At 47.2% G+C, this 26907-nt stretch overlaps 1 protein-coding gene across 11 annotated transcripts in view; it reads right to left on the minus strand.

Moving 5' to 3' along the window:
• Positions 1-26907, minus strand: part of TENM4 (teneurin transmembrane protein 4) — a 545270-nt gene that overhangs the window by 200618 nt on the left and 317745 nt on the right. For all 11 annotated transcript variants that reach the window (XM_060176742.1, XM_060176743.1, XM_060176746.1 and 8 more), the window contains one exon: positions 5182-5434. In XM_060176742.1, coding sequence (XP_060032725.1) covers positions 5182-5434 — 253 coding nt within the window. The remainder of the gene's footprint in view (positions 1-5181; positions 5435-26907) is intronic.

Consider the following 26907-nt stretch of genomic DNA (forward strand, 5'->3'; position numbering starts at 1 on the left):
CCCAGATTGAGTGTGACCAGGAAATGGGCCCTGGGCTCCCAGCCCAAGCCTGAGTTGAGCTGGGCTAGAGTCCAGGTCTGGCAGCCTCTGCTCGAATGGCCCCCTGCCCCCATGCACAGACGCCTGACAGGCCATTAGTTGCATGGTCCCTGGGAAGTCAATTAGGCGTCTAATGCCGCAGAGCATGAAGGAAGTGGATCCGGGACTGGGAGGCCAGAAGCACATGGCTCCTGTCAGAGTGGCCCATAGAGGCAGTAGCCAGGCTTCGTACACTAGCATACCCAGCTCCGGGGAGCACAGGCCTCCTGGGTAGAACTCCATTACCCTGGTGCCATGTCAAGAGGGTACAGAGGAAGGAGCAGGTGAATCAGGTCCTATCTCCACTTCTTCTGCTAGGCGTTCTTTTCCAGCCAACATGAAGCCAAAAGTCCTCCTGCTCATTCAACAGCTGCTATGGGAATGCTTGGCTCCTTGTTTTAAACTCGACACACAGACTCCACCTGACAGATAGGGAAGGGGTCTCTGCCATGAGGGGCCTCCCTGGTCTGCTGAGGTCTAGCCAGGACCACCCACTCCCATCCCCACCCCCTGTGAGAGCTACACTCCCAGGGCCCTCTGTTTTCACCAGCTCATCTGGGGTTTGGGGGAGAGGCTCTCACTTGCTCTGAACACAGTCACACAGCACCAGGTCTATCTACCAAGACAAGTTCCCTCTCCCAACTGAAGTGTGTGTGGCTCCCTACTCAAGTGTGACTCAGGTATATTCATTCATTTAATCACTCGCTTACTCATTCATTCGTTTCCTCATTCATGTCACCTGTATATGAAGTTATCTCAGGTGATACGCCCTGGGGCTCCTAAGAGTGACTCAAGCAAGACATGCTGCCTGTGCTTACCTCTCTAAGGTCACTCAGCCCCCTGCCAAAGTCTGTTCTCTGCAGGGTCTTGCTGTCATGCCCCCAGGGGCAGTAAGTAATTATTTTCTGCACAACCAGCACTGCCTGCAAGTTAGCAGGGCATGTGGCTTGTGCTGAGACAGTCTCAGACACTAGGTTGTGAAGTGGTGACAGCTGCCCCGGGAGGGGGTATGGTGGCTTAAGGGTGGTAGACAGTTCTTGGCACCAATCCTTTTGAGAAAGGATGGCTGCTGTCCCTCTGTGAAGGTCTCCTCCCCCTCCTGCCCATGCCTGTTTAGACAATCTCTGGCAGAGCTACCCTAGATGGGTGGGTTCAAGGTCGAGCTTCTAAAAGGGTTAATGGCTTGTGTCTCAGGGCTGTGGAGCCCTCAGTGTGAGGTCATAATCCCCACTGGGAAGGACCAGTTGGAGATACTCCAAGAACCATGTCACAGAGAGCAGGCCCATAAGTCCAGTTCTCAGCCATCTCCCTAGTGTGCATGTGAATGCAGCCATCTTGGGTTCTTCAGACCAGCCATCCACAGCTAAGACCCCCCAACAGACCTCCATCTACACCTCATAGCATAGCAGAACAGAACAGAATAGCTGAGCTCCTCTTAAACTCCTCACACTGTGAAATATTTTTAAGTCACTACAGTTTGGAGTACTTTCTCATGAGGCAACAAATAACCAAAGAGAAAGCTTCTAATATTCCATTCCCTTTTAGAGTGGAAAAAGTTTAAGGTCTTGGTTCATTGTCAGTGAGCGCTGAGGTAGGGGGTCTAATCCTCAATCCTGTGCTCTGAACCACTCAACTAGAGGGAACAGGCTGTCACACATGCCCCCAGAATCCTAGTGTTAGGCCCACTTTTTCAAAGCATGGCAAAAGTAGAAGCCACTCTTTCCTCAGAATTGTTAAATAGTGGAGACTCAATAAATGTTTTCTGTGTGGCTTTGATAGGGTTGACTAGCTAAGCAGATATCTTGCTCTTAATTCCAGGAGTTGTGCTATATGCTCCCGTAGGATATTTCATCAATTCCTCTCCTTATCTGAGAGGCATGAATACTTAGCCCTGTTTTATTTTATTTATTTTATTTTATTTTCCACCAGAGTTGTCTGCGGGGCTCGGTGATGACACTATGAATCCATTGCTCCTGGTGGACATTTTTCCTTTTATTATTTTTTTTTTCCTATTTCATTTGACAGGACAGAGAGAAATTGAGAGGGGAGGGGTAGGTAGACAGAGATAAAGAGAAAGATAGACACCTGCAGACCTGCTTTACCACTTGTAAAGTGTCCCACTCCAGCCTGGGTCCTTGCACGTGCGCGTTTAACGAAGTCCACATCACCCAGCCCGTTTGCCCCAACTTACAGATGGGGAGTGAAGGTTCAGGTTTGTGAAAGGTTGAGGTCAGCTATTTAAGGTTAAAGCCAGGCATCTGGGTGCATGGAACTCTGAAGCCCACCCTCCCTCCTGCCTTGCCAAACATGTCAAAACGCCCTTTGATTCTGTCTGCTAGCCTTACCCCGATACCTCTTAGTCTGCATCCACCCTGGAAGTTCTGTGTCCTCAACCAGGCACAGTGGGCCCCTGGGAGATCCAGAGCTCATTGCCTTGATGTAGCTTCTGGCTTAATTCACAGCATGAAGACCCACCCTCCAGTTTCAGGCTGTCTTTTTGAGGGCACAGAAGAAGTCTTAACTCAAAAGGCTCATAGGAGTCTTCAAGAACAAACAAGCTTACTTAGACCAAAAGGTGAGGAGGAGGAAGCGAAGGAGGGTAACTCTGACAGAAAGTTGTTTCATAGCATGTGCAAAGGTACAGGGGCACAGAAGTGCTAAGGACTGGGGGGATGCTCTCTATATAAACGAAGGTATATCCACACGCACACATGTGCTGACTAGTATATATGTGCATGTAGGCACATCTTGTCTCTGTTTAACTAGCTACAGGGATGACACGGTGTTTAAGTATATGCCAGCATGTTAATAATGGTTACCATTTGCTGGAGAAATCAGGCAGTTGTCTCTTCTTGTTTATTTGCATTTCCTTTTTAAAATGTTTATTTATTTAGGATAGAGATTAAAAATAAATTAAGAAAGAAGAGAGAGAGAGAGGGGGAGAAAGAGAGACAACTGCAGCCCTATTTCACCACTCTTGAAGCTTCCCCACAGCCCCTGCCCCCTACCTCCCACAAGTAGGGACCAGGGGCTTGAACCTAGGCCCTTGTGCATGGTAATGAGTGCACGCTACCGGTGTGCCACCACCCCTCCCCTGCTTACCTGCATTTCTAACTACTCCACAATGAACATTTCTAGCCTGAGTAACAAAGTTGATGAGAAAAGCCAGTAAAGCTCCAGGTGGTCTAAGCAATGAGAGGGCAAGCAGCACTGGCTAGTGAGCCAGGGCAAGGTAGCAGGAGGGCCCACTGCCTGGCTTCTCAGCTCACTGCCAGTGAAGCTTCCTATTCTGTGCTGCCCCCACCCCATCCCTGCTTAAAAAAAGAAAGAAAGAAAGAATAGAGCATCACCTCCTTTGATCCTAAGTGAGAGAAATGAACCAGAGCAACTAGCAGCAGGAGAGAGCTACTGGGAGCCACTAGCTCCATTTCAAGAATCAGGGCCATTGGTTCTTTACTGGTTGGTTTTTTGTTTGTTTGTTTTTTCTCCTAGCCTCTGGCTACATGGGAAAGAACAGAGATCTGATTAGGAGCCCCTGGGAGAGGCAACATGCATGCAGTGACTCAGCTCCAAGACTGTGGGACAGTCACTTATGATTTTAAAAGCTGTGGATAGAAGCATTAATGCAGAGACTGGGTGGCCTGGCAGGCTGGGTCATAGCACAGAGAAACCTGCTCCTACAAAAGCAACTTGACTGGAGTCAAATGGTCCCCACCTGTGCCGCACCTGTCCAGAGCCTGAGCATCACAGCTCCGTGCCAGGCAGAGCCAGGGGGTCCATTGTGCAGTGCAGACTAGCTTCAGTTCCTTACAAGCATCGTGGCTTTGGCTCGCTTCACAGACTAGGAGCAGGAAGCAGAAGGAGTAAAAGCTACGTTTCCCGCAATGGTCAGAAAGAGGGTAGAAGACCGAGAGGTTCCAGCTGTGCCAGCCCCGGGCCTGTCACTCTCTGCTCAAGGGAGCCAGCGAGGCCGTGGAGTTCAACCCAACAGTGCTCCCCACAAGTGACAGCCTTGTGGACACTTCTGATCCTCACCTCCCTCCTTGCTTTCTGCATCTTCTCCAGTAGGTTTGGGCATTTTTTTTGTAACTCAAACAGTCATTTCCTTTTTGGAAGAGCTGGGCCTGGGCAGAGAAGGGCTGCTGCAGGATAGAGGCTGCAGAGAAGCAATGGGGGAGTCGAGCTGGGAGGCTGTGCTGCAGGAAGGAGCAGCACTCACCAGTGAGGGTCCCCAAGCTCCAGTCTGATCTGCCTATGTGTCCTGGGCAAGCCACCACCACTACCTGATTGTACCACAGCACTCATACCACTGGCCAGGAGGCAGCTCACCCCGTAAAGGGCATGCCTTTTGGCATGCATGAGTCCTGACACCACATGGAGATAGCACAGACCACTCTGGGGGAAGCTCCAGAAATGGCAGAGCAGTGCTGGGGTATCTCTCTCTCTCCCTCTGCCTCTCACTTCCTCCTTCTCTAAAGCAGAAGAATGAGAAGGGACACCAAGTATTGTGGTCACAGCTGTGCAAGGACGTGGAGCTGCCTTAAAAACAAGGATACTCACGTCACATGGTTGTGAGTATGACATCACATGATATGCCCGAGAGCCCAACGGCTGACAAGTCCATATTTGGCACTTTGAGGGCACAGGAACAGGAGAGGTGGGAGCACTGAGCAGCAGGTACCTGGCCCAGACTGCACAGCTACAGGGGCAGGCGGAGCTGGGAACCCAACCCCCACACTGCCGCCCCAGGTCTACTCTCTGCCACTGCCCTATGCAACCTGCTCACACCTCACCTCCAGTCAGTAGTGCCCCGTGGACACAGGGAAACTGAGACCCAGAGAGGTCTAGGACTTGACCCAGGCCAAACCTCCAGCAGGCCTACTAGCCCAGGCACCCCACAGAGCCAGGGACCTGGCCATGAGCCACCAGCACACCTGCCCACCAGCACACCTGCTCCTGCCACTAGCAGACTTGCCCATACCTTTCTACCCATGCCAGCATACCTGCCCACACCTACCCTCCTATGCCAGTATACCTACCTGCACCTGCCAGCTGCCCACTCACAGAGTATACCTGCCCACACCGGCCCCCGCCCGCACGCACCTGGTCTCCAGTGGGATGTTGCTGTTGAGCAGCCAGTTGTCCTGTGTGTGGCCGGGCTCCTGCACGCCTGCCGGGGCCTCTGCCGACAGTGAGTGGTCGGTGGGCGCGGGACTGGGGTTGCTCCTGGGGGTGAAGTTGCCTCGGTTCAGGGAGGTCACCGAGGCCGCATGATGCTGGCTGGGGGTGTGGGCGTGCGACAGCGGTGGAGGGGGCGTCCGGAGCCGCGGGTGGTTCTGCAGGCCGCCCGGGTGATCTGGGGCAGAGACACATGATGTCAGCAGGGCATGGCTGGGAGCACCTGAGCCCGACATCCCAAATTCAGCAAACAGAATTAGTCAGCAGAGATTTACTGAGCACCTGCTATTCCAGGTGCTACAAATATACCACCTGATGAACCACCAAAACACTGTCCCTGCCAGCCCTATGATCTGACATGAAAGACAAAAACAATAATAAATTTTTCTTTTTAAAAAAATATTTACTTATCCCCTTTCGTTGCCCTTGTTTTTTAAAATATTTTTTTATTTATTATTGCAGAGGGCCAGAGAAATTGAGAGGATGGGGGAGATAGAGACAGAGACACCTGCAGCCCTGCTTCACCACTTGTGAAGCTTTCCCCCTGCAGGTGGAAGCCAGGGCCTTGAACCTGGATCTTTGCACACTGTAATATGTGTGCTTAACCAGCCCTTGTTGTTTTATTGTTGTAGTTATTATTGTTGTTATTGCTGTCATTGTTGTTGGATAGGACAGAGAGAAATGGTGAGAGGAAGGGATGACAGAGAGGGGGAGAGAAAGACACCTGCAGACCTGCTCCACTGCTTGTGAAGCGACTCCCCTTCAGGTGGGGAGCCAGGGGTTCGAACAGGGATCCTTGTGCTGATCTTTGCACTTTGCACCACCTGCACTTAACCCGCTGTGCTACCACCCAACTCCCTCGAATTTTTCTTAAGTTAAATAAAAGATGTATTTTTATAAGTCAACCAAGACAGACAGATAGAGCTTTGCTTAGTTCTGGTGGTGTCAGGGATTGAGCCTGGGACCTGTGGGACTCAGGCAACTAAGTTGAGTGCACAACTGCTGTGCTATCTCCCTGCCCACCCTCCAAGACCCCAAATAAGATTTGTAAAAGAACAGCCTTCCATATCTCAACTTCTCACTTTCTTTGGTAATTTTAGGGCAGTGGTTTCCAGTGTGGTTTAAGCATAGCAACTCCTTTCTCCCTGGGAATTAAGAATTAAAATTCTCAGAAGTGGAAGACAGCCTACCTGTGGAGCACTCGCTTTAACAAGCATAAAAGAACTACTGTCCAACTGTCTCTCTGTACAGGCACTTGCTGAGCCCCTGTGCCAGGCACAGTGCCAGGGAGCTCTCACACAGGCACTCTGACCTGGGCCACAGTGCTGGGAATCATGATTATTACTACTGACCAAAGTAGAGAGGCCATAAGAGAAACCAGAGCACTGAAGCTTCCTCCAATATGGCGGGGACCAGGCTCAACCCTGGACTGTGCATGTGACAAAGCACCACACTATCCAAGTAAGTTATTATGCCCCAGAAATCATAGTTTGTTTTTAAAATAGTGATTTATCTATTACACATAAAGGGAGGAGCTAACTGTTAGCATGAAAGAATTAGCAATCAGATCATTAATTAACATGAGAGATATCTCAAGAATAACTCAAAGCACCACCCATAGCATACACAGTGCTGAGGATCAGACTCGGGACCTCAAGCCTGCATCCTGTGCTCCACCACTGTGCCACATTGCCCCGCCCCCAGCTCTGGAATGTTTGACTACCGTCCTCTTCTCTTCCCAAATGAAAACACTGAGGCCTGGGTAAGGGCAAGTGTTGACCTGGGATGTCTCCAGCAAGAGGTGGATGCAGGCCCAGGAAGATATTATTTTGCTTTGTCAGGTAAAATGTAAGATCTATCTTGAATGAATTTTGTATGTTAGTGTTATCATGACACAGTGGAAATAGTCATGCTTTGTAGGTTTGGGTCTACAGTTCCTTAAATGGCCTGGCTCTGGCCCACCTCCTGAACCACACCTCTGAGTTTCCACTTGCACACTGAGAAGTGGAACTAATAACTACAGGAAAGGTTAAATGATATAAAGCTCCCATCATCCCACATAGAGATGTGTGTGAAAGGGACACAGTGGGGTGGCGAGAAGTCAGGCTAGTGAGTCCAGCTATGTACCCAGTGCTCTGGCCCTGAGTCACAGCCCAGGACTCCCTGGGCCTAGGTAGGATGTGGAGGATGCCTGGCTCTGTCCTCTTCATCTATCCTGAGAGCTGACATCTGGGCAGGGGATGTTGTGTGCCCAGTGACCATGTCCTGAACAGCTGGACTGGACCCACATCTCACTCTTCTCTGGGAATTCCAGCACTGAAAACGCTAGCACCCTGAGAGCAGACATGATCTGGCCACTCCTTTGCCTACTGCAGGCCTGAGCTATCATTACAATTACAGGTCTCTCTTCTGTGAACCCCCAGTTCTGCCCCTGTGAGCCCAGCTCCCAGCAAGGCAGGAAACAGCACAGCTAGGGGATCCTACTCTTTGGGGGGGACTAGCAGGGAAAGGTAGGCACAGTGACTCCAGGCACTTCTCATCCTGGCCCATCACAAGGCAGGGCTCACACACTGTCTGTCTCACTCGTGATCTCATATTCTTTCTGAAGATCATGAACACCCCAGGGCCCTGAGACCACAGCCAGCCTTCTTCCCTGACACAGAGGCAAAACCACCAAACCTGTGGGCACACCCTGTTCCCAAGCAATGTGATGTGTGACAGCACTGGGCCAGCATGGAAGGCAGGAATTGCAGCCTTTTCAACCAGGTGCCAGTCTCCTGCTGGGGACAGAAGCAGGATGGAAACTGCCACATGCAGGGTGTCCTTAGAATGTGAGGGGATTAGAGGAGACAGATACTCTCTTGAAACATGGGGATGGGCAGCCAAGAAGACAAAGGATTCCCAGCAGGTGCCAACATGCAGCAGCACTTAGCAGAATCTTCTTTCCAGTGTCAGGGAACTCCTCCTGAGACATTGGAGGGAGGGAGGATGAAGTGGTGGGAAAAGATAATCAAGCATGTAGGGGCAGTAAGAGTAGAGGCAGAACCCCATCAGCTAGGCCCTATTCAGGGAGATTTCCAAACAGACATGATGGGCCTAGACCTCGAATAAATTCCTCTCTCCATTGTTACTGGTCATTTCTATCAGGAACAACACAATAGACCCCTTTGTGAGCTCCCGTAGGACCTTGCCCTCAACTTGGATCAACAATGGTAGAGAATGTTCCATCCTCTGAAGGGATCTTCCACCTGAGGAAGATGGGTCCTGATATTGGGGCAGCTTAGAACTTTCCTACACATGACCACAGAATGTGAGCTCATATCTATAGGGATGCAGAAGTCACATAGGCTCCTAAGCTTAATATGGGCCCCAGATCAGATCAAATCGATGAGGTTTACAGTCATCAATATTTATACACCTTTCCCATATTTGGAAGCTACTCTCTTCCCTGATCCACTTTCTGGTCCTTTTTCCAGCCATGGCATCATCTCCCCAGACAGTAACTTGGATCCACCTGCATATCAGATGTCAGGCTCAGAGGAAAAAAAAACAAAACAAAACTAGTATAGCCACAGGCCGTTTGGAATATAACTAATATATACCTACTAGCTATCTACAAATTGGAAACAACCTCCCCCCAAACTCTTCATCTGCACTATTTCAGCCTTTAGGTTCATGATTAATCAACAATTTATTTGGATTTATATGTTAACTCTCTTTTCAGCCACCAGGTTCCAGATGCTACCATGATGCCAATCAGACTTCCCTGGACAGACAACCCCACCTAGAGACAACCCCAACCTGTGTCCTGGAGCTCTGATTCCCCAGAACCCCGCCCCACTAGGGAAAGAGAGAGGCAGGCTGGGACTATAGATTGACCTGTCAAGGCCCATGTTCAACAGAGAAGCAATTACAGAAGCCAGACCTTCCACCTTCTGCATCCCACAATGACCTCGGGTCCATACTCCCAGAGGGTTAAAGAATAGGAAAGGTAACGAGGGAGAGGATGGGAATTATGTGAAGGTGTAACCCTCTTATCCTATGGTTTTGTCAGTGTTTCCTTTTTATAAATAAAATAAAATATAAAATAAAATAAAATAGTAGAGGCAGAACATGAAGAATCTGGTCTACTCCATTCAAAAGATTTTAATGACAGTCTGTTCCTTCTGCAATGCTACTTGGTGTCTAGCTCTATTTGGGTTGTTGCCTTTGTCCCTAACCAGGTCAGTATGTCTACATATTACTTTTTCATCATCATCATCATCATCATCATCATCATCATCATCATCAGCAGCAGCAGCAGCAGCAGCAGGACAATTCACATAGAAAGTTTACCTGCTTTTCCAGGTACTAGACCCAGGTTTCAGCCTGGCCCTCCTCACACTGAGGGAAGCTTTGGTGCTGTTGTTGGTGCTGGTGTCTCTCTTCTCCCCACCCCTCACCCCCCATGAAAAAAGTCCACAGCAGTAAAGTTTTGGTAACAAAGAAATAATTAAAATAAAATCTTGACTTCTCCCCAGCATCCATGCAATGCTCTGCTGGAAATGCAATTGATGTGAATGTGAGAGTATGGCAGTAGCACAGCAGGTTAAGCGCAGGTGGCGCAAAGTGAAAGGACCACCAGAAGGATCCTGGTTCGAGCCCCCAGCTCCCCAACTGCAGGACGGTCGCTTCACAATAGGTGAAGCAGGTCTGCAGATGTCTATCTTTTCGCTCCCCCTCTCTGTCTTCCCTTCTTCTCTGTCCTACCCAACAACAATGACATCAATAACAACAGCAATAATAACTACAGCAATAAAACAACAAGGGCAACAAAAAGGAATAAGTAAAAAATTAAACAAACAATTGATGTGAATGTTAGTAGGAAAGTAAGAAGTATACTTTTTTTTTTTTTTTTGAGAAGTACACTTCTAGAGCACTGGACAAATGGACATAAGGGTAATTCCACTCAATATCTTGTCCAGAGGTAGGTATCTAAGTTAGAAAGGAAATCCTTCAAACAGTGCCATAAAATCCACACAAAGCAGCACATAGTACTGCTCAGACAAATGTGTACAGAGGCAGTTGGCATAATCCCAAAGGTCTTGAACTTTGGATTCCAGGCAGTTTATTCAGCAAGAGCATCCCTCCAGCACAAAATACCAACAGCAGCACCAGAGAGGGTAAGTGGGGAGTCAGGGAGATTTCAGAGTGGTGCCAAGGGAATAGCTGGTAGTGCTCCTGGCTGGAAGTGGTGCCCAGAGCACAGGGCCTCGCCCACCCACATCACTGCCTCCTTAGAACAGGGGCCAAGGCTCAGACTCTACACGTTTGAGCAACTGCTGTATGCTGGCCATTGAGAGAAGCACATAATAGGCAAGGATTTCTGGTCTCTCCTCTCAAATGGAGGACAAAGCAGAATACAACCAACACCCACTCCCTCACACTGCTGGCATTGTAAACTGACTAGATTCCTGTGAAAAAACAGTATCTAGGTGTCTCAGAAAACTAACAGTGGTACTACTAAAGGATCAAGCAATTCCCTTCCTGGCTATCTATGCAGGGGAACAAATAAACAATACATATTTGAATGAAAATACGTGTACCTATGTTCACTGCAGAACTACTGATAATAACCAAGAAATGGAATCAACCCAGGTACTCAACAAGAGATGAGTGCACGGAGAAGCTATGGTACAAATATACAATGGGAAACTCCTTAGCTGCAGAAAAGAAAGCTCTTGCTCTGCTATGACACAGTTGGATATGGGAAGGGCCGAGTGAGATCACTCAGAAACAGAAGACACATACCAGCTGGTCTAACTCATGTGTGAGACACAGAGAAGCAAAGCAAGGACACAAACAAGGTCAAAGAGAGACAAGCCTTTAGACTCTGGCTGCTGAGAAGAAACAGCAGCAATGCACTCTGCTTGGCTACTCTGAGGACCCTACAGCCATAGGAGGAACAGCCTGAAGGGACAGAAAGGATCTGTGGGCCCCTGGGGCGGCCAGCCTGGACGTCCACCCCACCTTTGGGTTTCCTTTTCTTTTTTTTATGATTTTTTTATATATTTATTTACTTTCCCTTTTGCTGCCCTTTTTTATCGTTGTTGCAGTTATTGTTGTTGTTGATATCGTCATTGTTGGATAGGACAGAAAGAAATGGAGAGAGGAGGGGAAGACAGTGATGGGGAGAGAAAGACAGACACCTGCAGACCTGCTTCACCGCCTGTGAAGTGGGTTTCCTTTTCTTAGGACCCAAATAATCTCCTGGCAGCTGACATTTTTCTCTTAAATACAGTTGCTCTCACATGCATCTCACTAACGAGAGTCAATCAACTTGGTTTTACATCCTAATCCTGTGATCTAACCCATGGGACACCTTTGGGCAAGTCCTGTTTTCTCTCAGAAAGAAGTTGGTGATACTAAAAATGAAAACAGCAGAAATCCTGGAAAAACAGCAACAACAACACTTTTCTGCACAAACAGCACTTTTAAATGACTGAGGAAGCCAACCCAATCAGCTTGTGTGTGAAAGAGTCACAGTGGGGACTAGAGACGCTCTCTCAGAATCTGCACAGTGCCTGGTGGCTACCAGTTTCTTTTCATGGACTTTAACCGTGAGGTGAAACTACACAGGCTGAGATAGCAAGGCTGTGATTCTGCAGAATTGAAAGGAGGATAGATAGCATAATGATTATGCAAAAAGACTCTCATGCCTGCGGCTCCAAAGTCCCAGGTTCAAACCTCCAAACCACCATCAGACAGATCTGAGCAATGAATTTCATACCTATCACTATAGCTACTCACCCTAACTTCAACTCTTACTTGGGGAAATCTTCCAAGTCTTCATTATTACTCTATGTTCTTCACTCCTTGGTTCACTTCAAGCTTTGTTCTCCATCAGTAAAACAAAGCAAGAAGCACCAACTGACAAATGTGTGATTTTTAGCTTCAGGGCATTTTCAGCTAAAATAAATTTGAATTAGTTGGTGATAGGTGATGTGACGCACAAAATCTATTCATTGGCACTTTAGCTGTTTTTACTAAAAAAAAAAAAAAAGTGGGGCTGGGTGGTGGCATACCTGGTTGAGCACACATGTTATAATACACAAGGGCCCACCTGCAGGGGAAAAGCTTTGCAAGTGGTGAAGCATTACTGCATTTGTTTCTCTGTCTCTCTCCCTCTCTATCTCCCCCTTCCTCTCAATTTCTCTGTCATTATCCAATAAATAAAGATAATTAAAAAATTAAAAAGTCTGTTGGGGTAGGGCACATGGAGAAGAATGGTTTTCCTGCTGCCTGCCCACAATTTATGCTGCTTTGCAATCAAGAAATTCCAAGTGTATCCTGGGGGCATACAGGATAAGGGGGCCTCACTATAGGGAGAAAGACCGACAAGCCCAACTCTGGGACTTTGCTGGTGACGGTCTCGTTTATGCAGGAGAGATGTCGAAATAGCAAGTGCTCTCAAAAACTTGTCTCTGTGAAATGCAAATAAAGACAACATTGAGATACCACCTCACCCCTGTGAGAATGGTATACATCAAAAAGGACAGCAGCAACAAATGCTGAATAAGCTGTGGGGACAGAGGAGCCCTTCTGCACTGCTGGTAGGAATGTAAACTGGTCCACCCTCTGTTGAGAGCTGTCGGGAGAACTCTCACAAGGCTAGACATGGACCTTCCATATGACCCAGTAATTCCTCTCTTGGGGATATATCCCAAGGACTCCATAACACACAACCAAAAAGATATTTGTACATCTATGTTCATAGCAGCACAATTCATAATAGCTAAAACCTGGAAGACACCCAGGTGCCCAACAACAGATGAGTGGCTGAGAAAGCTGTGGTATATATATACACAATGGAATACTATGCAGCTATTAAGAACAATAGAATACTATGCAACTATTAAGAACAATGGACCCACCTTCTCTGACCCATCTTGGACAGAGCTAGAAGGAATTATGTTAAGTGAGCTAAGTCAGAAAGATAAAGATGAGTATGGGATGATCCCACTCATCAACAGAAGTTGAGAAAGAAGACAGAAAAGGAAACTAAAAGCAGGATTTGACTAAATCTGGAGTAGGGCACCAAAGTTAAAACCCTGGGGTGAGGGTGAGGGTGGATATTTGGCTTCCTGGGGTGGCGGGGGTTGGAGGGTGGGAGGGATGGGTCACAGTCTTTTGGTGGTGGGAATGGTGTTTATGTACACTCCTATTAAATTGTAGTCATATAAATCACTAGTTAATTAATATGAGAGGGGAAAAATTGATTGTATGTCTCAAACTTTTTAAAGCACAGACTGAGTCTTTTTTTAATACATAGGCTGAGTCTTTGATATGTTGACTCTCTCAAAAGCCTAGACCAGGGAGAACAGAAGCAACTGTAGCACAGCTATATACAAATAATGTCAAAGCACATAAATTATGGTGATGTTGGGTATTATACAGCAAATCCTAACAAAGGGATTTTTCAAAGTTAACCCAATTACCAAATAATGTGATTATAACAATAACTATCTATTGTCTTCTTGGACCCTAAAGCAGCAGGAACCTCACATTTCCACTATAGAGCCTATATTTCCCCCAGTCCTGGAACCTTTGGGTGGGGCGCACTTTCCTGCATGCTTCTCTTAATTCATACCAAATAATACTGCATCCGCCAATCCCAACCTAATCAATGCAACAAGTACCACCTCAGCATGATTCACTTCAGACTTCAGGTGTGGAACAACATCCCTTCAGCTTCATTATTTGGGTGAGACCTTTCCTTTCATAGTATTCTCTAATTCCATTCCAAGCGGTTCACTTCCTAATAGAGTCCCAAAACCTAGATATAGACCAGGTCCCGTGAGATAGAGCATATGTTCACACATATCCATAAACTAGGGCAAAATATATACCTGAAAGCAAAAGTACACAATAGTCTGCAGTGAGTACCCCCCAACACTTCATCTACACCATTCCAGCCTTTAGGTCCATTACTGTTCAGCAGTTTGTTTGGCTTTGTATGTTAACTCTCTTTTCAGCCACCAGGTTCCAGATGCCAGCATGATGCCGACAAGACTTCCCTGGACAGACAACCCCACCAATATGTCGTGGAGCTCTGCTTCCCCAGAGCCCCACCCTAATCGGGAAAGAGAGAGGCAGGCTGGGAGTATGGATTGACCAGTCAACGCCCATGTTCAGCAGGGAAACAATTACAGAAGTCAGACCTTCCTCCTTCTGCATCCCACAAGGACCTTGGGTCCATACTCCCAGAGGACTAAAGAATAGAAAAGCTAGCAGGGGAGGGAATGGGATACGGAGAGCTGGTGGTGGGAATTGTGTGGAGTTGTACCCCTCTTATCCTATGGTTTTGTTAATGTCTCCTTTTTTAAATTAAAAAACAAAAACTGGTTTCTGTTAGCTGGAGAACTCTTTCCATGGAGTTCTTCACACAGTCATCAAGGAAAATTTCAGAAGCTTATTGCCCTATCTAAAGCCCTTCCATATTCTTTACTGCCCTCAAGACAAAAGACAAACTCTTCAAGCTGGCATTCAAGCCCCTTTCTGCACACTTAGCAGCCTCATCTTTCACCATTATCCTTATAGTAAGTATCCTGCCCTAACCACATGGTGCCATTTATAATTTCTCAGACAAGGAGATAAAAGACAATTAACAACTGAAAGGAAGAAAGGAAGGAAGGAAGAAAAAACATACAAGGCAAAAATGTGCTACTTGACTCAGGAGAAAAAAAATGACAAGTCGAAAGCACGCCATATTTACATAATCATAATGATATAACCAAATGACTATGTGTTTAGCCCACAACTATTACAAGAATATAGTTATGTTAGGGTTGTGGGAATACAGAAAGGATAAGGAGAGTAGGTCACCTAGAAATCTCCAACTGCAAGAAATCAACAGGTAACATCTACAATTGATAAGGACTGGGGAGATAGCATAGTGATTATGTAAAGGACTCTCATCTCATGCCTGAGGCGCTGAGGTTCCAGAGCCAGTTCTCAGCACCAGCATAAGCCAGAGCTGAGCAATGCTCTGGTATCTCTTGGCCTCTCTCCTTTAAATTTTTAAAAAGATATTAAATCATCTTAAAATGTGGAGGGAAGAATCAGGGGAAGCAGCTGGAAGAATTATTGGCTTCTGGAGAGTAGAACCCAGGAGTGGGAAAGGTAAGGACAAAGGACTACCACTTTATTTATCACAGTTTCACTAATACCTAAGGTGTGTGTGTGTGTGTGTGTGTACACTTAGTATCTGCACTTAAGAATAACTATCAATGGATCAAGATGCCAACACCCATGCCCAGGAGAGAAGCAATTACAGAAGTCAGACCTTCTACCTTCTGTACCCCATAAAGAATTTTGGTCCACTATAGGGATGTAGACGTTACAGTATGGGCTCCCATGATGAATATGGGCCCCAGATCAAATCGATGAGGTTTATAGTCAACAATATTTATACACTTTTTCCCTATTTGGGAGCTACTCTCTTCCCTGATCCAGCTTTCTAGCCCTTTTCCAACCATGACATCATCTCCCCAGACAATAACCTGGTTACACCTGCATATCAGACATCAGACTCAGGTAAAAACTAATAAAGTCGTGGGCCCTTTGGAATATACCTAAAATAGACCTACTAGCTATTTCCAAAATGGAGACCCCAAATCTGCAATATTCCAACCTTTAGGTTCAAGATTAATCAACAATTTGTATGGCTTTATATGTTAACTATTTTTCAGCCACCAGGTTCCAGATGCTAACATGATGCCAACCAGACTTCTCTGGACTGATAACCCCACCAATGTGTCCTGGAGCTCTGCTCCCTCAGAGCCCTGCCCACACTAGGGAAAGAGAGAGGCAAGTTGGGAGTATGAATTGACTTGTCAATGCCCATGTTCAGCGGGGAACCAATTAACAGGAGCCAGACCTTCCACCTTCTGCACCCCATAATGACCTTGGGTCCATACTCCCAGAGGGTTAAAGAATAGGAAAGCTATGAAGGGAAGAGATGGGATATGGAGCTCTGGTGGTGGGAATTGTACTTCTCTTATCCTATGGTCTTGTCAGTGTTTCCATTTTATAAATAAATAATTTTTTTAAAAAATGTGGTCCATACTCCCAGTGGGGGAGAATAGAGGGGAGATGAACAGAGGGCTCTGAAATCCAATCCCATCAGGACCTGGAGAAAGAAGAGAAAAAAAGGAAGGGCATTTGGAAGTAGTAATAAGTGTAGGTGTGACTTGGATAGAAATAGAAGACAGGACCATGGAAAAGAAGGGCAAATATGTACAAATATAGACAGATAGCTGTAGAAATAATAGTTAACCTATATCTGCAACCTTGGGAGAACTGTTATAGCTTCCAATGGAGAGAATGGGGATACAGAACTCTGGTGGTGGGAATGGTGTGAAAATATATCCCTGTTATAACTTTGTAAATCAATATTAAATTACTAATAATCTTTTAAAAGAATAACTATCAATACAAGTGAAAGGATTCTCAAGCCCCAGAGCCATAGCTTTAACAGTGGGCTTATTAATGTGACAGACACTCAGAAGGAAGACCCAGTAAACAGAGCTGCAGAGTGTTCTTTTATGGGTTGAGATAACTGGCTTTCTGAGGTAGAGAGCAGAGCATCAGCGATTAGGCGAAGCATCTGGAATCCATCAGTGACACGGCTTTGGAAGATTCTGGAAGGGCTCATTTGCAGATGATTTTCCAGGTGTGGAGGATAAAGAGTCACATCTTTCTGAAGCTGGACATTCTTGCTGCTTGTTAGAAAGTACTGTGATTTACCAAAGTGTGCTTTCTCAGAAGGCATTTGCAGGGCTATGATGTGTCAGCTTCCCATCCATGACAGAGCTCAGATTATCTGGCTTTCTGGGTGCATGGGGCTTGCTGCAGGAGTCATTCACTTGTGTGCTTTGTGGTGATGAGCACAGGAATTGATTGAACACTGAAGCGGGTTGAGAGCTGCCATGTACTTTAAAAAAGAAAAACAAAACTTGGCACATACTCACTTTGTCTCTGGGGATTGCATAGGCATTTATTCCAGTTTATTCTCAAAGAAATGAAACAATGGTAGATTACTTTGATGGTGGGGTTGGGGATGGGTATGGGGGTGGGGTGGGGAAGCAAACACAATTTGTGAGGTACCAACTAGAAGAGAATGAAGCAGGTGCCCAAAATATTTGAATACCCTAAGGCAGAGGGGCTAAATGAAGGGACATTTGAATGGAGCAAAAGAGAAGAAAAAAGAGCAGTATCTTGGTGAGGAAGGGGCAGAACGTGAACAGTGGTTACTAAGGCAGCTGAAGGTTTTCCTTATAAAAACTTTACCTCCCCACTACTGCCAAGTACAGAAAATATCAAGTCTCCCAGGACTCACATAAGCATAAATCACCCTGTATTAAAAAAAAAAAAAAAAAAAAGAAAGAAAGAAAATAAAAAGAAACTTTTTAAAAGATGTACTCATTTACATGAGAGAGAGGCTAGGAGAGAGAGAACCAGAGCATCACTCTAGGACATGCAATACCAGGAAGCGAACTCAGGACCTCATACTTTACAGTCCAGTGTGCTACGAGTGCACCAACCTCCCAGGCTGCATTTTGAAAACTTAGGAAACATGTGTCACATTTTCTGTCACTGTCTGCAGTCTATGCTCTGTAAGTCAGGGACAATGTCACAAACTAGAACTTGTCAGAGAAAGTTGACACCCAGCCAAGCAGAGCCTACCCTTTCCATCCTAGAAGGAAGAAAAGTTCTATTTATTCTCTCTTTAAAAAAAAAAAGTCTTTATTATTTATAAGAGACAGAGAGAGTTTCAGATGAGCAGAGAGAAAAAGAATGACAGAGAAGATAAAGTGCCACTCTGGTACAAGCAGAACTGGGGATCCAACTCAGAGCCTCAGGCAAGCAAGTCCTATACTCTACCTGCTGAGATATTCCCCGAACATGCATCCTCCCTCCCTGTCCCTGTCCCTGTCCCTCTCTTTCTCACACACACACTTTTGAGCACAGGAGTGTCACACTCTTAGGAGTCAGTCAGGATTTTTACTGCTCACTTTCAGACACTTGGAACTCTGTGTTGCATCTGTCTTGCCTGGACCCCTGATGCATGTCTCTCTCAGCAGAGCACCACGCCCACAGCATCATGCTCACTGGCTCCTGCTATCTGAAAATAGTGGCTGAGGGGCAGAAGCCAGCACACTTGGCAGAATGCAGGCTTCTTCAGAGCCACTTTCTCACTCTGACTTCTCTGACACTTCCCTGCTGCCAGGTCCTTCCCTCTGTTGCAGCTGGGCTGCCTATTCCAGCTTCCTGGAAGGAGACTGGTAGCCTCCCAGGAGAAATGACTCTGCAGCCCAAGCAACACACCCAGACAGCTGGGACCTGTCATGAAGCTAGACAGATTCCTCGTCAAGTCAACAGAGGGCTTCTCTCCTTGTTCTTGATGCCAAAAGTGGCCACAGCAGCCAGGCAGAACAAACCCCATTTGGTCACCAATTCCTAGCACAGCAGCTTTTAGCTACTAGACTAGTAGGTCAATAGCTGCCAGGGATAGCACGGCTGCAATGCATGCTAGTGGCACAAAAGTTTGTCTGCAAGGGGCTTGTGAGAAAAAAATGAACTCGGTCAGGACTTTCTGCCACACACCATCAGGCTTTCCTGCCAGAGATAGTAGGTACCTAAGCATGTTCTGTGGCCTTGGGCCATACTCACCAGTGCACATGTCTGCATCTCCCTCTTGTGACCTTGGGAAAAAGCTGCTGGATCCTTGACACTTTTGTTCACCCCACATATAAAAGCGGGCGTGTGAGGAAGCTCCAAGGACTTTGGGGGATTTTTAATGGACTCTAGAGGACTTTCTGAAGACCTTAGAGAGGGTGCTGTTGAGATGTAGAGACAATGAGGCAGGGAGCTGGAGCTGTTGCAGCCCTGGGAGCTGATGACCAGAGCTGCTGACTTAGAGAGCTAGATAATTCATGAGGGGGCACAGTGTGGCCATAGGAGACTCTGTGTACAGCTCTCCCCATATGCTGTAGATAACTGCATCAGTCTTAAACTCCCACCCCGTGACTTTAATCCATGGGAATGGCAGACTCTAGCCTGGAATGGTGTACTGGACTCCTGTTGTAGGGATAAAGGAAGAAAAAACAAGAGTGTTCTCCAGCATAGGGTACTGCGGCTGGTGGCAGGCCTGCACTGAATGCGAACTCCCCAGCCTCCGGGTCTATTCACTGCCAAATCTCCCTCCCACATGTAGTACTAGGCCATGCAGAAGGAGAAACTGCCCTGGGCTGAGCTGGAGAGCAGAGCTGCGGGCTACCAGGGCAGAGTGCTCACCATCCACAACTTTGTCCCTCTTGCTCCGATATCCAGGCCCATCAAGGGCACCCCCTGAAATTCTAGACCACTCTGCCTATCCCCGGGAGACTCCAGGCGCTCAGGGAGGGTGAGCCTGGAGTGACTTGAAGCTGAAACAAGCAGGACAAAGGCCCAGCAAGCAAACCACTCCTCTGGGCCCTGGTAATCAAATCTTGGGGACTGCTAAATCACAGTGATTAGGCACAGCCTAGAAATCCAAAGAAGTCTCCAGCAACTTCTCGGGTAGGAGGGGGAGGGTTTAATTAAACAGCTCTTTACAACTAGTTTAATTCCTCTCTTGGAAAAGCCTGGCAGGTTCAAGAGCCCCTAAGGTAGAAAGCCCCCAGGAAGGGGTGGGGAAATCCTTCCACAAAGGGGCTGCCTGGGACTTTGAAGGGTGCCTGCAGAGTGAGTGCGGAGGTGGGAGGTGGGAGAAGGTGGTCTTTCTTATGGAAATGTTGGTTTAAAGAAGGGTCCTCTCTCCTTCCTGGCAGTGGTGGAGCCTCAGCATAAATGTAGCCAAACAGCATCAGAAGCCACAGGAGGCCTTCTTTGTGAAGGATTTATTCTTCTGGTGTCAAAAGGTCACCACTCCAGATTGTCATTTTGGTGTGAAATGTGCCCCCCCACACACACACACCTTTTTTTAGTGGGAAACAAAAGTTGCTTGGCGGAAGCCCGTTTTTTTTTAAACCTGCAAATGGCTGAGCAGATTAATTAAAACTAGATTCCAGACAGAACAGATCCCACTGAGACAGTGGGGTGGGGATGGGGTGGGTGGGGACTGAAAGACAGAAACTGGGGGTCAGACAGGACAGCACCTAGCCTACTGCATTTGCTGTTGTCTCCTTCTTCTTTTCTTTGCTTTCTCTTTCTTCCTTTTTCTCTCTCTCATTCTTTCTTCCATAGACTATATATATTTTAAATATTTATTTATTTATTCTCTTTTGTTGCCCTTGTTTTATTGTTGTAGTTATTATTGTTGTCGTCATTGTTGGATAGTACAGAGGGAAATGGAGAGAGGAGGGGAAGACAGAGAGGAGGAGAGAAAGATAGACACCTGCAGACCTGCTTCACTGCCTGTGAAGCGACTCCCCTGCAGGTGGGGAGCCGGGGGCTCGAACTGGGATCCTTACGCCACCTGTCCTTGTGCTTTGTGCCACATGCACTTAACCTGCTGCACTACCACCCAACTCCCATCTCTATATTTTAATCAGAGTGCTACCAAAAGAAAGAGAGAGAGAGCGATACCAGAGCACTGCGCAGCTCTGGGTTTTGGTGGTGCTAGGGAATGAACCTGAGACCTTAACGCCTCAGGTATATGTCTTACATAGTCATTATGTTGTCTCCCAGCCGCCCCCTACACTTCTAACTGTCCCCTGAGAGCTTCTGGGAGAAGGACAAGCTGTGTGGACCAGAGTCTCCTGCTGAGATGGTGTCCTGGGGGACACAGTTCTAGAGGGGTGCTAAGTGAGCACTTCAGGCCTTATCTAAACACTGGGCTTCTGGGCAGGAGGAACAGCTCACTTGGATAGTGTATTGCTTGGTCATGTGTGCAACCCTGGTTCAAATCCAGGCTCCACTAGACTGAAGGAAGCTTTGGTACTGTGATCTCTTTCACTCTCTGTCTCTACCTGAAAGAGAGAAACAAAAGATGGCGAAGAAGAAAAAAACCAAACACCTTGGCCAACCTCTAGGCTTCTTTTATCACTGTCCAGTACAGCTTCCTGACTGATGTCTATTTCCCCCAGTCACTGTGTGTGATGCTGACAATGACTTAACCTCTCTGAACCCTAGAATTAGCTCAGATATATTTTTTCAATGCCCCACTCCTGGGCAGACTGAGTTCAGCCTGAAGTTGCCTGAAGGTCCTAGGGAGGTCTAGGGAATGAATGTCACATGCCTCATCCTTCAGAGGTCACTAGGGAAAGTCCTCACTGCGATCTCAAAGCACATCTCAGGTATGTTCAAAAGCAGCAGTGTAGAAAAAGGCCTTTCTCCTGGCTGATTAGAAACAGGCGGCACTGGATGGGAGCTGGGACAGCCAGCAGACAGGAAGCTCAGGGTGAAGTGTCAGCCTCTGGGCCTAGGCTCCACATGTGTGTGTGGGTGGGGGCATGTGTGGGGGGGCATGTTTCCATTGGGCACCTTGGCCCAGAGGTTGAGACTCTGCAGGCCTCATATGCTGTTCCTTAGGACTTAGGCAAACATCTAATGTGACTTGACACTTTACTGTCACCCTTTCACTCCCACAGCCAGGCTGCTACCCACCCCTGTGAGGAGCTGAGGCCTGTGGATAAGCAGTCCCCACATGTCCCCTCTACCGAGGTCTCTGCCTCCCCAGACCTGAGAGAAATCATAAGACAGTCCAGAGAACTGCTCTGCCCAACTTCCTTACATCTGCTTCTCTTTCTCCAGATGCCAGTATTTATGTAAAGAAGGCATGTAATCTCAGAGTCCCAGCAGCAGCCCAAACACACATTTAAAATAATAACAATAGTAATAATAATAAACCTGTAAGAAGGATGGACATGAGCTGGGCCAGGGGGTTTGTCAGACTCTAAAACACTCAGTCTAAGTGTGTCAGCATTTTTCTCCATCTTCACATATCAGATATGCAGCAGAAAACAAGTAGCACTGCATTTGCCTTAAAACATCTTAAAGTAAATCAGTAAATATTACTGGCCATGAAGCCCAGAGGAAGGAAGGAGGGAAAGGAAAGAAAGAAGGAAGAAAGGGAGGGAGAGAAGAAGGGTAGAGGCATTTTCCAGACCCTGCTGGCTTCTGACAAACCTGAACTACATTTTGATACACACCCAGGGAACTGGCTTTATTGTCCAAATTCTAATTCTCTAGTTGGAGGACTGGCCCAGCTCACCGTGTCACTCGTGGGTCAGACCCACTTTTGGCTCAACTAGTTGGGAATTCCGTTTTTTCCCAGTTTTGTAGTGTTAGGTAGCTTCACAGAACCTCCCTGACTTTGTTCAAAAAAAAAGGGCAGTCTGGATGGGCAATGTAGCTCATTTGCATAGTGTGCTGCTTTGCCATGTGTCCGGCCCAAGTTCGAGACTGGCCCCCACATCATTGGATGAAGCTTTGGTGAGCTGGTCTTTTCCTCCCTCCCTCCCTCTCTCTAATCTGAAAAATTCAACCAGGAGTGATAAAGCCCTGGTGAGAAATACATTAAAAATATAAATATGGCAACTATTAAGGTCAGGAGATAGCCTACCCACAGAGCATACGTCCTTCCGGTGTAAGCCTTTGGGTTTGAGCCCCAACACCACAGGGGTACACCATGGACGGCACCAGGGGGAGCCCCGTTATGACGAGGTGCTGCTCTGGTGTCTCTCCTCTCTGTGTTTGTCTCTTTGCTCCTCTTGCTCCTCCACTGCCCTCCAGAAAAAGAAAAAAAAAAAAAAGAAAATTGGACCAGGGAAGCCATTCAGCACCAGACCCTGGTTTCATTCCCCTGTGCTACATAAAAAAATAGTTTTAAAAAGTTGGGAGGTCGGTAGCACAGTGGGTTAAGTGCATATGGCACAAAGTGCAAGGACTGGCGTAATGATCCTGGTGTGAGCCCCTGGGTCCCCACCTGCAGGGAGGGTTACTTCACAAGTGGTGAAGCATGTCTGCAGGTGTCTATCTTTCGCTCCCTCTCTCTGTCTTCCTTTCCTCTCGCCATTTTTCTCTGTCCTATCCAACAATGACACCAGTAACAATAATAATAATAACCACAACAATGATAAAATAACAACAAGGGCAACAAAAGGGGGGAAAAAATAGCCTCCAGGAACAGTGGATTCATGGACCGAGCCCCAACAATAACCCTGAAGGCAAAAAAAAAAAAGTTGGCCAGGTGGTGGTACACATGTTACAATATGCAAGGACCCAGGTTTGAGCCCCCAGTCCCCACCTGCAGGGGGAAAGCAGCCTTTCAGACCCTCCTGTCCTCCATCCTTTAAGGGAAGTATTATCTACTGTGTAAGTGACTCATCATCCAGAGGAGAGGGGGAGAGGGTCTGGCCATCCCATAGTTCAGACATGGAAAGGGAACCTGTCCCATGGGCAGCTGGGACTTCTGCTGCTGCCAGAGATTATAGCAATGGTGAGCATCTGCCAAGTCCTTTTTCTATGCTCACCAGACATCCTACTAAGTGCTTTTCAGGAATGACACTGAACACTGAAGGCCTCTACTTATCTTACTATTAGCATGGTCTTTCTCTCTTTTATTTTATATTTTTAATTATTTTTTATTATATTTGTTTATTTATTGGATAGAGACAGCCAGAAATCAGGAGGGAAGGAAAGGAGTAATAGAGAGAGAGAGGACAGAGAGACACCTGCAGCACTGCTTCACCACTCACAAAGCTTTCCCCCTTTTGGGAATTGCCTGGATGCCATCCCTTAGTCTTATTCTCAGTGCATTTGCAGGGGGTGGGGGCCCTGTCCACTTTTCAGAGAAATCGAGGGAAACTGCTAGTCTAAGACAAACTAGCCAAATGAAGATGTGTCTGTCTAACTGCAAATCCCTGCAGCCGGCCAGCCTGTTCAGTTATGTATGTGTGCAAGATGCTTCCAGGGGCTGCACATGGCTTTGTTTGGGTGAAGGGATGCAGATGGGGCCACAGCATGAAGCTCTGAGACTTCAAAGGCTCTGCAGTGTTCCAGTCCTCTCCTAACACTCATGGCAACTGGGATCCCAAGATACCAGGAAAGCTAAAAACAAACATCTGACAGGAATCTCAAATAATGTGCATGCTGCCTTAAGGGTACGGTTCTCATGTATGGAAAGTACAAGGCATATGGTTTGGGAGGTGACGTAATGGATAAAGCATTAGATTCTCAAGCAAGAGGTCCTGAGTTCAATCCCTGGCAACACATGTACCAGAATGATGTCTCATTCTTTCTCTCTCTCTCCTCCTATCTTTTTCATTAATTAATAAATAAAATCTTAAAAAAAAAAGAAAGAAAAAAAAAGTCCAGGGCACTGAGCAACAACAAGTCAGCATCCCTGAGGTCTCTTGGCATCCTCAGGCCTCGCCTCCCTTTCCCCTGCAATGATAGGGCTGTCCCTCATCCTTCCCTTGAACCCCCAAGTTGGAGTCCAGCTGCAAAACCCACCTGAGCCCCAGTGAGATGGATGAGGTGCTGCCCTGCAGGGGAGGACATCATATGGGCACACACACACACACACACACACACACACTCACACACACATTTTTTTCTCCTTCAGTTATAAGCTGAGCCTATGTAGGCTGGACTGTGTCTTTTGCCTGGCGCCCAGCACATGTCAAGAAGTGAGAACAGCTCTTATCACCCCAGGTGCAAAGTGACAGGACACAGGCTTGGTACTCAGGTGAGCTGAATTTTTCCCATGGCGCCGCTCAGCCTGGTTTCCAGTTCAGGAGCAAGAATACCAAGCTCACAGGCTATTCCAGCAGATGCTTGTCACCAAGTGAAGTGTCTGCACTGAGAGGAAGACAAGAGAGGGAGAGAGGAACTAAAGATCTCACAGAGTGCTCTCACACCTCGATGCATCTTTATCAGATAGCAGCGGCTGCAGGCTGTGTGTCTGTGTCCCCTCCGCAAGCTTCTCTACAGAAGTGATAAGCCAGAGCACAGTGTCACTGCAGGGAGGGGGCTGCACAAAAGAACGTTCACTGCGAAGCTGGGTGGATCAGCATGTCCCGGTAGGTCCCTGTACAGGCACTGGGAGGCAAGACGTCTGCCCACCTGAAGATAAGACTTCAGTGCTGGGGGTCAGGGGGAGGAAAGTGCTTAAGGTCAAGGAACTGGCAGTAGCTAGTCCACATAGCCAGGACACAGAGTGTGAGGAACTCACATGCATCTAGGGGAGCGCTCTACATTTGCCAACAAGGTGGAGGAAGAAGATGGGTGGGGACAGAGAGGCCACTTTAACTAAACACAGCACACAGGGTCCATGAAGTCATTTTGCCACATGCACAACACAGGCTGGAGCCCAGTCCCCACCTCACTGAAGGAAGCCTTGGTGCTGTCATCCTCTCCTTTCCCCCTCCCTCTCTCTCTCCCTCCTTACCAGAAGAGCAGTACTCAACTCTGGCTTATGGAAAGTCAATAGTGAAGGGCAGAGCCCGGGTAGGCTTCCTTCTCAAAAGATCATTTGATAACTAGGGATGACATAGGTGGGACCAGAAAGGCTTAGGAAGATTCCCAAAGACCAGGAGATGCCTCACTTCAGGAGCTCTTGATCTTGTTGCCCTCTTAGTACTTATCACATCTTTCCCAACTGGTTCAGACCTGCTTGTAGTCACCAACCTCAACCTGGGAGGGAGAAGGGGGATCTTCCGGGGATTTGCTAGCAGGAGGCAAACATAAAGTATATAAAGAACTTGATATAAATGGTATAGAACATATATTCTTTTAAACTTTTCACTCACTTTGAAAAAAAGAAAAAGAATCAGACTCACCTAAAAGTTAAAGACATGGTCTAGAGAGTGCTTGTGGCCGTGCCAGCAGCCTATCCCCTGGATAATGACCAGTATGGAGATCGGGGCCCAAGAATCCCCTGACCACCATCCCAGTGCTGGCTGCAGGCACAGCTAGGAGGCCATGGATGGGGTGATGCCTTTGCCGACCTTTCCTATCAGAGTCTGGGAACTCCTGCCCCAATATGCAGCTTCAACCAGTTTGGTACAAAAGACTTTTCCTTCTTCCTTATGGCCAGAACAGAACAGTGTTTGGGGCTAATTTATATCAGAGATCACATCCAAAACCTAATGGGTTTGTGTGTTGGGATCAGGTGGGATTCCCAAGCCCTTCCCAAGGCAAGGGAACAAGAGCACTTCAGGGGCGCACATGTCTCCGAGAACGAATCTAAGGGCAAAGAAACTCACCCCTTTGGAAACCGGGCAGTGTTGCACCAGGTAAAGCACATACATTATTACATGCAAAGACCCCAGTTCTAGTTCCCAGTCACCACCTGCAGGGGGAAATCTTTATGAGCAGTGAAACACTGCTGCAGGTGTCTCTTTTCCTCTCTCCCCCTCTATCTCCCTTTTCCTATCAAATATATATGTTGGAAAAACCATGATGATTTTTCTGTTTTCCTATGCACAACTGAATCATGACTCTTTCAATAATATACCACACCTTCCCAGCTCCCCCATCCTTTGTTCTTGCTTCTTGCAGCTTCATCTGGAATAGGGGTGGCTTTTCATGTGCCACTCCATCTCTAGGGGACATTTGGAAACAAAGAAGTATGGGTTTAACCATTTCATCATGCTGTTTCACTCTGTCTCAACCCTAAGCACC

The sequence above is a fragment of the Erinaceus europaeus genome, chromosome 17 (assembly GCF_950295315.1).
Source record: "Erinaceus europaeus chromosome 17, mEriEur2.1, whole genome shotgun sequence".
In the NCBI taxonomy this organism is placed as follows: Eukaryota; Metazoa; Chordata; class Mammalia; order Eulipotyphla; family Erinaceidae; genus Erinaceus; species Erinaceus europaeus.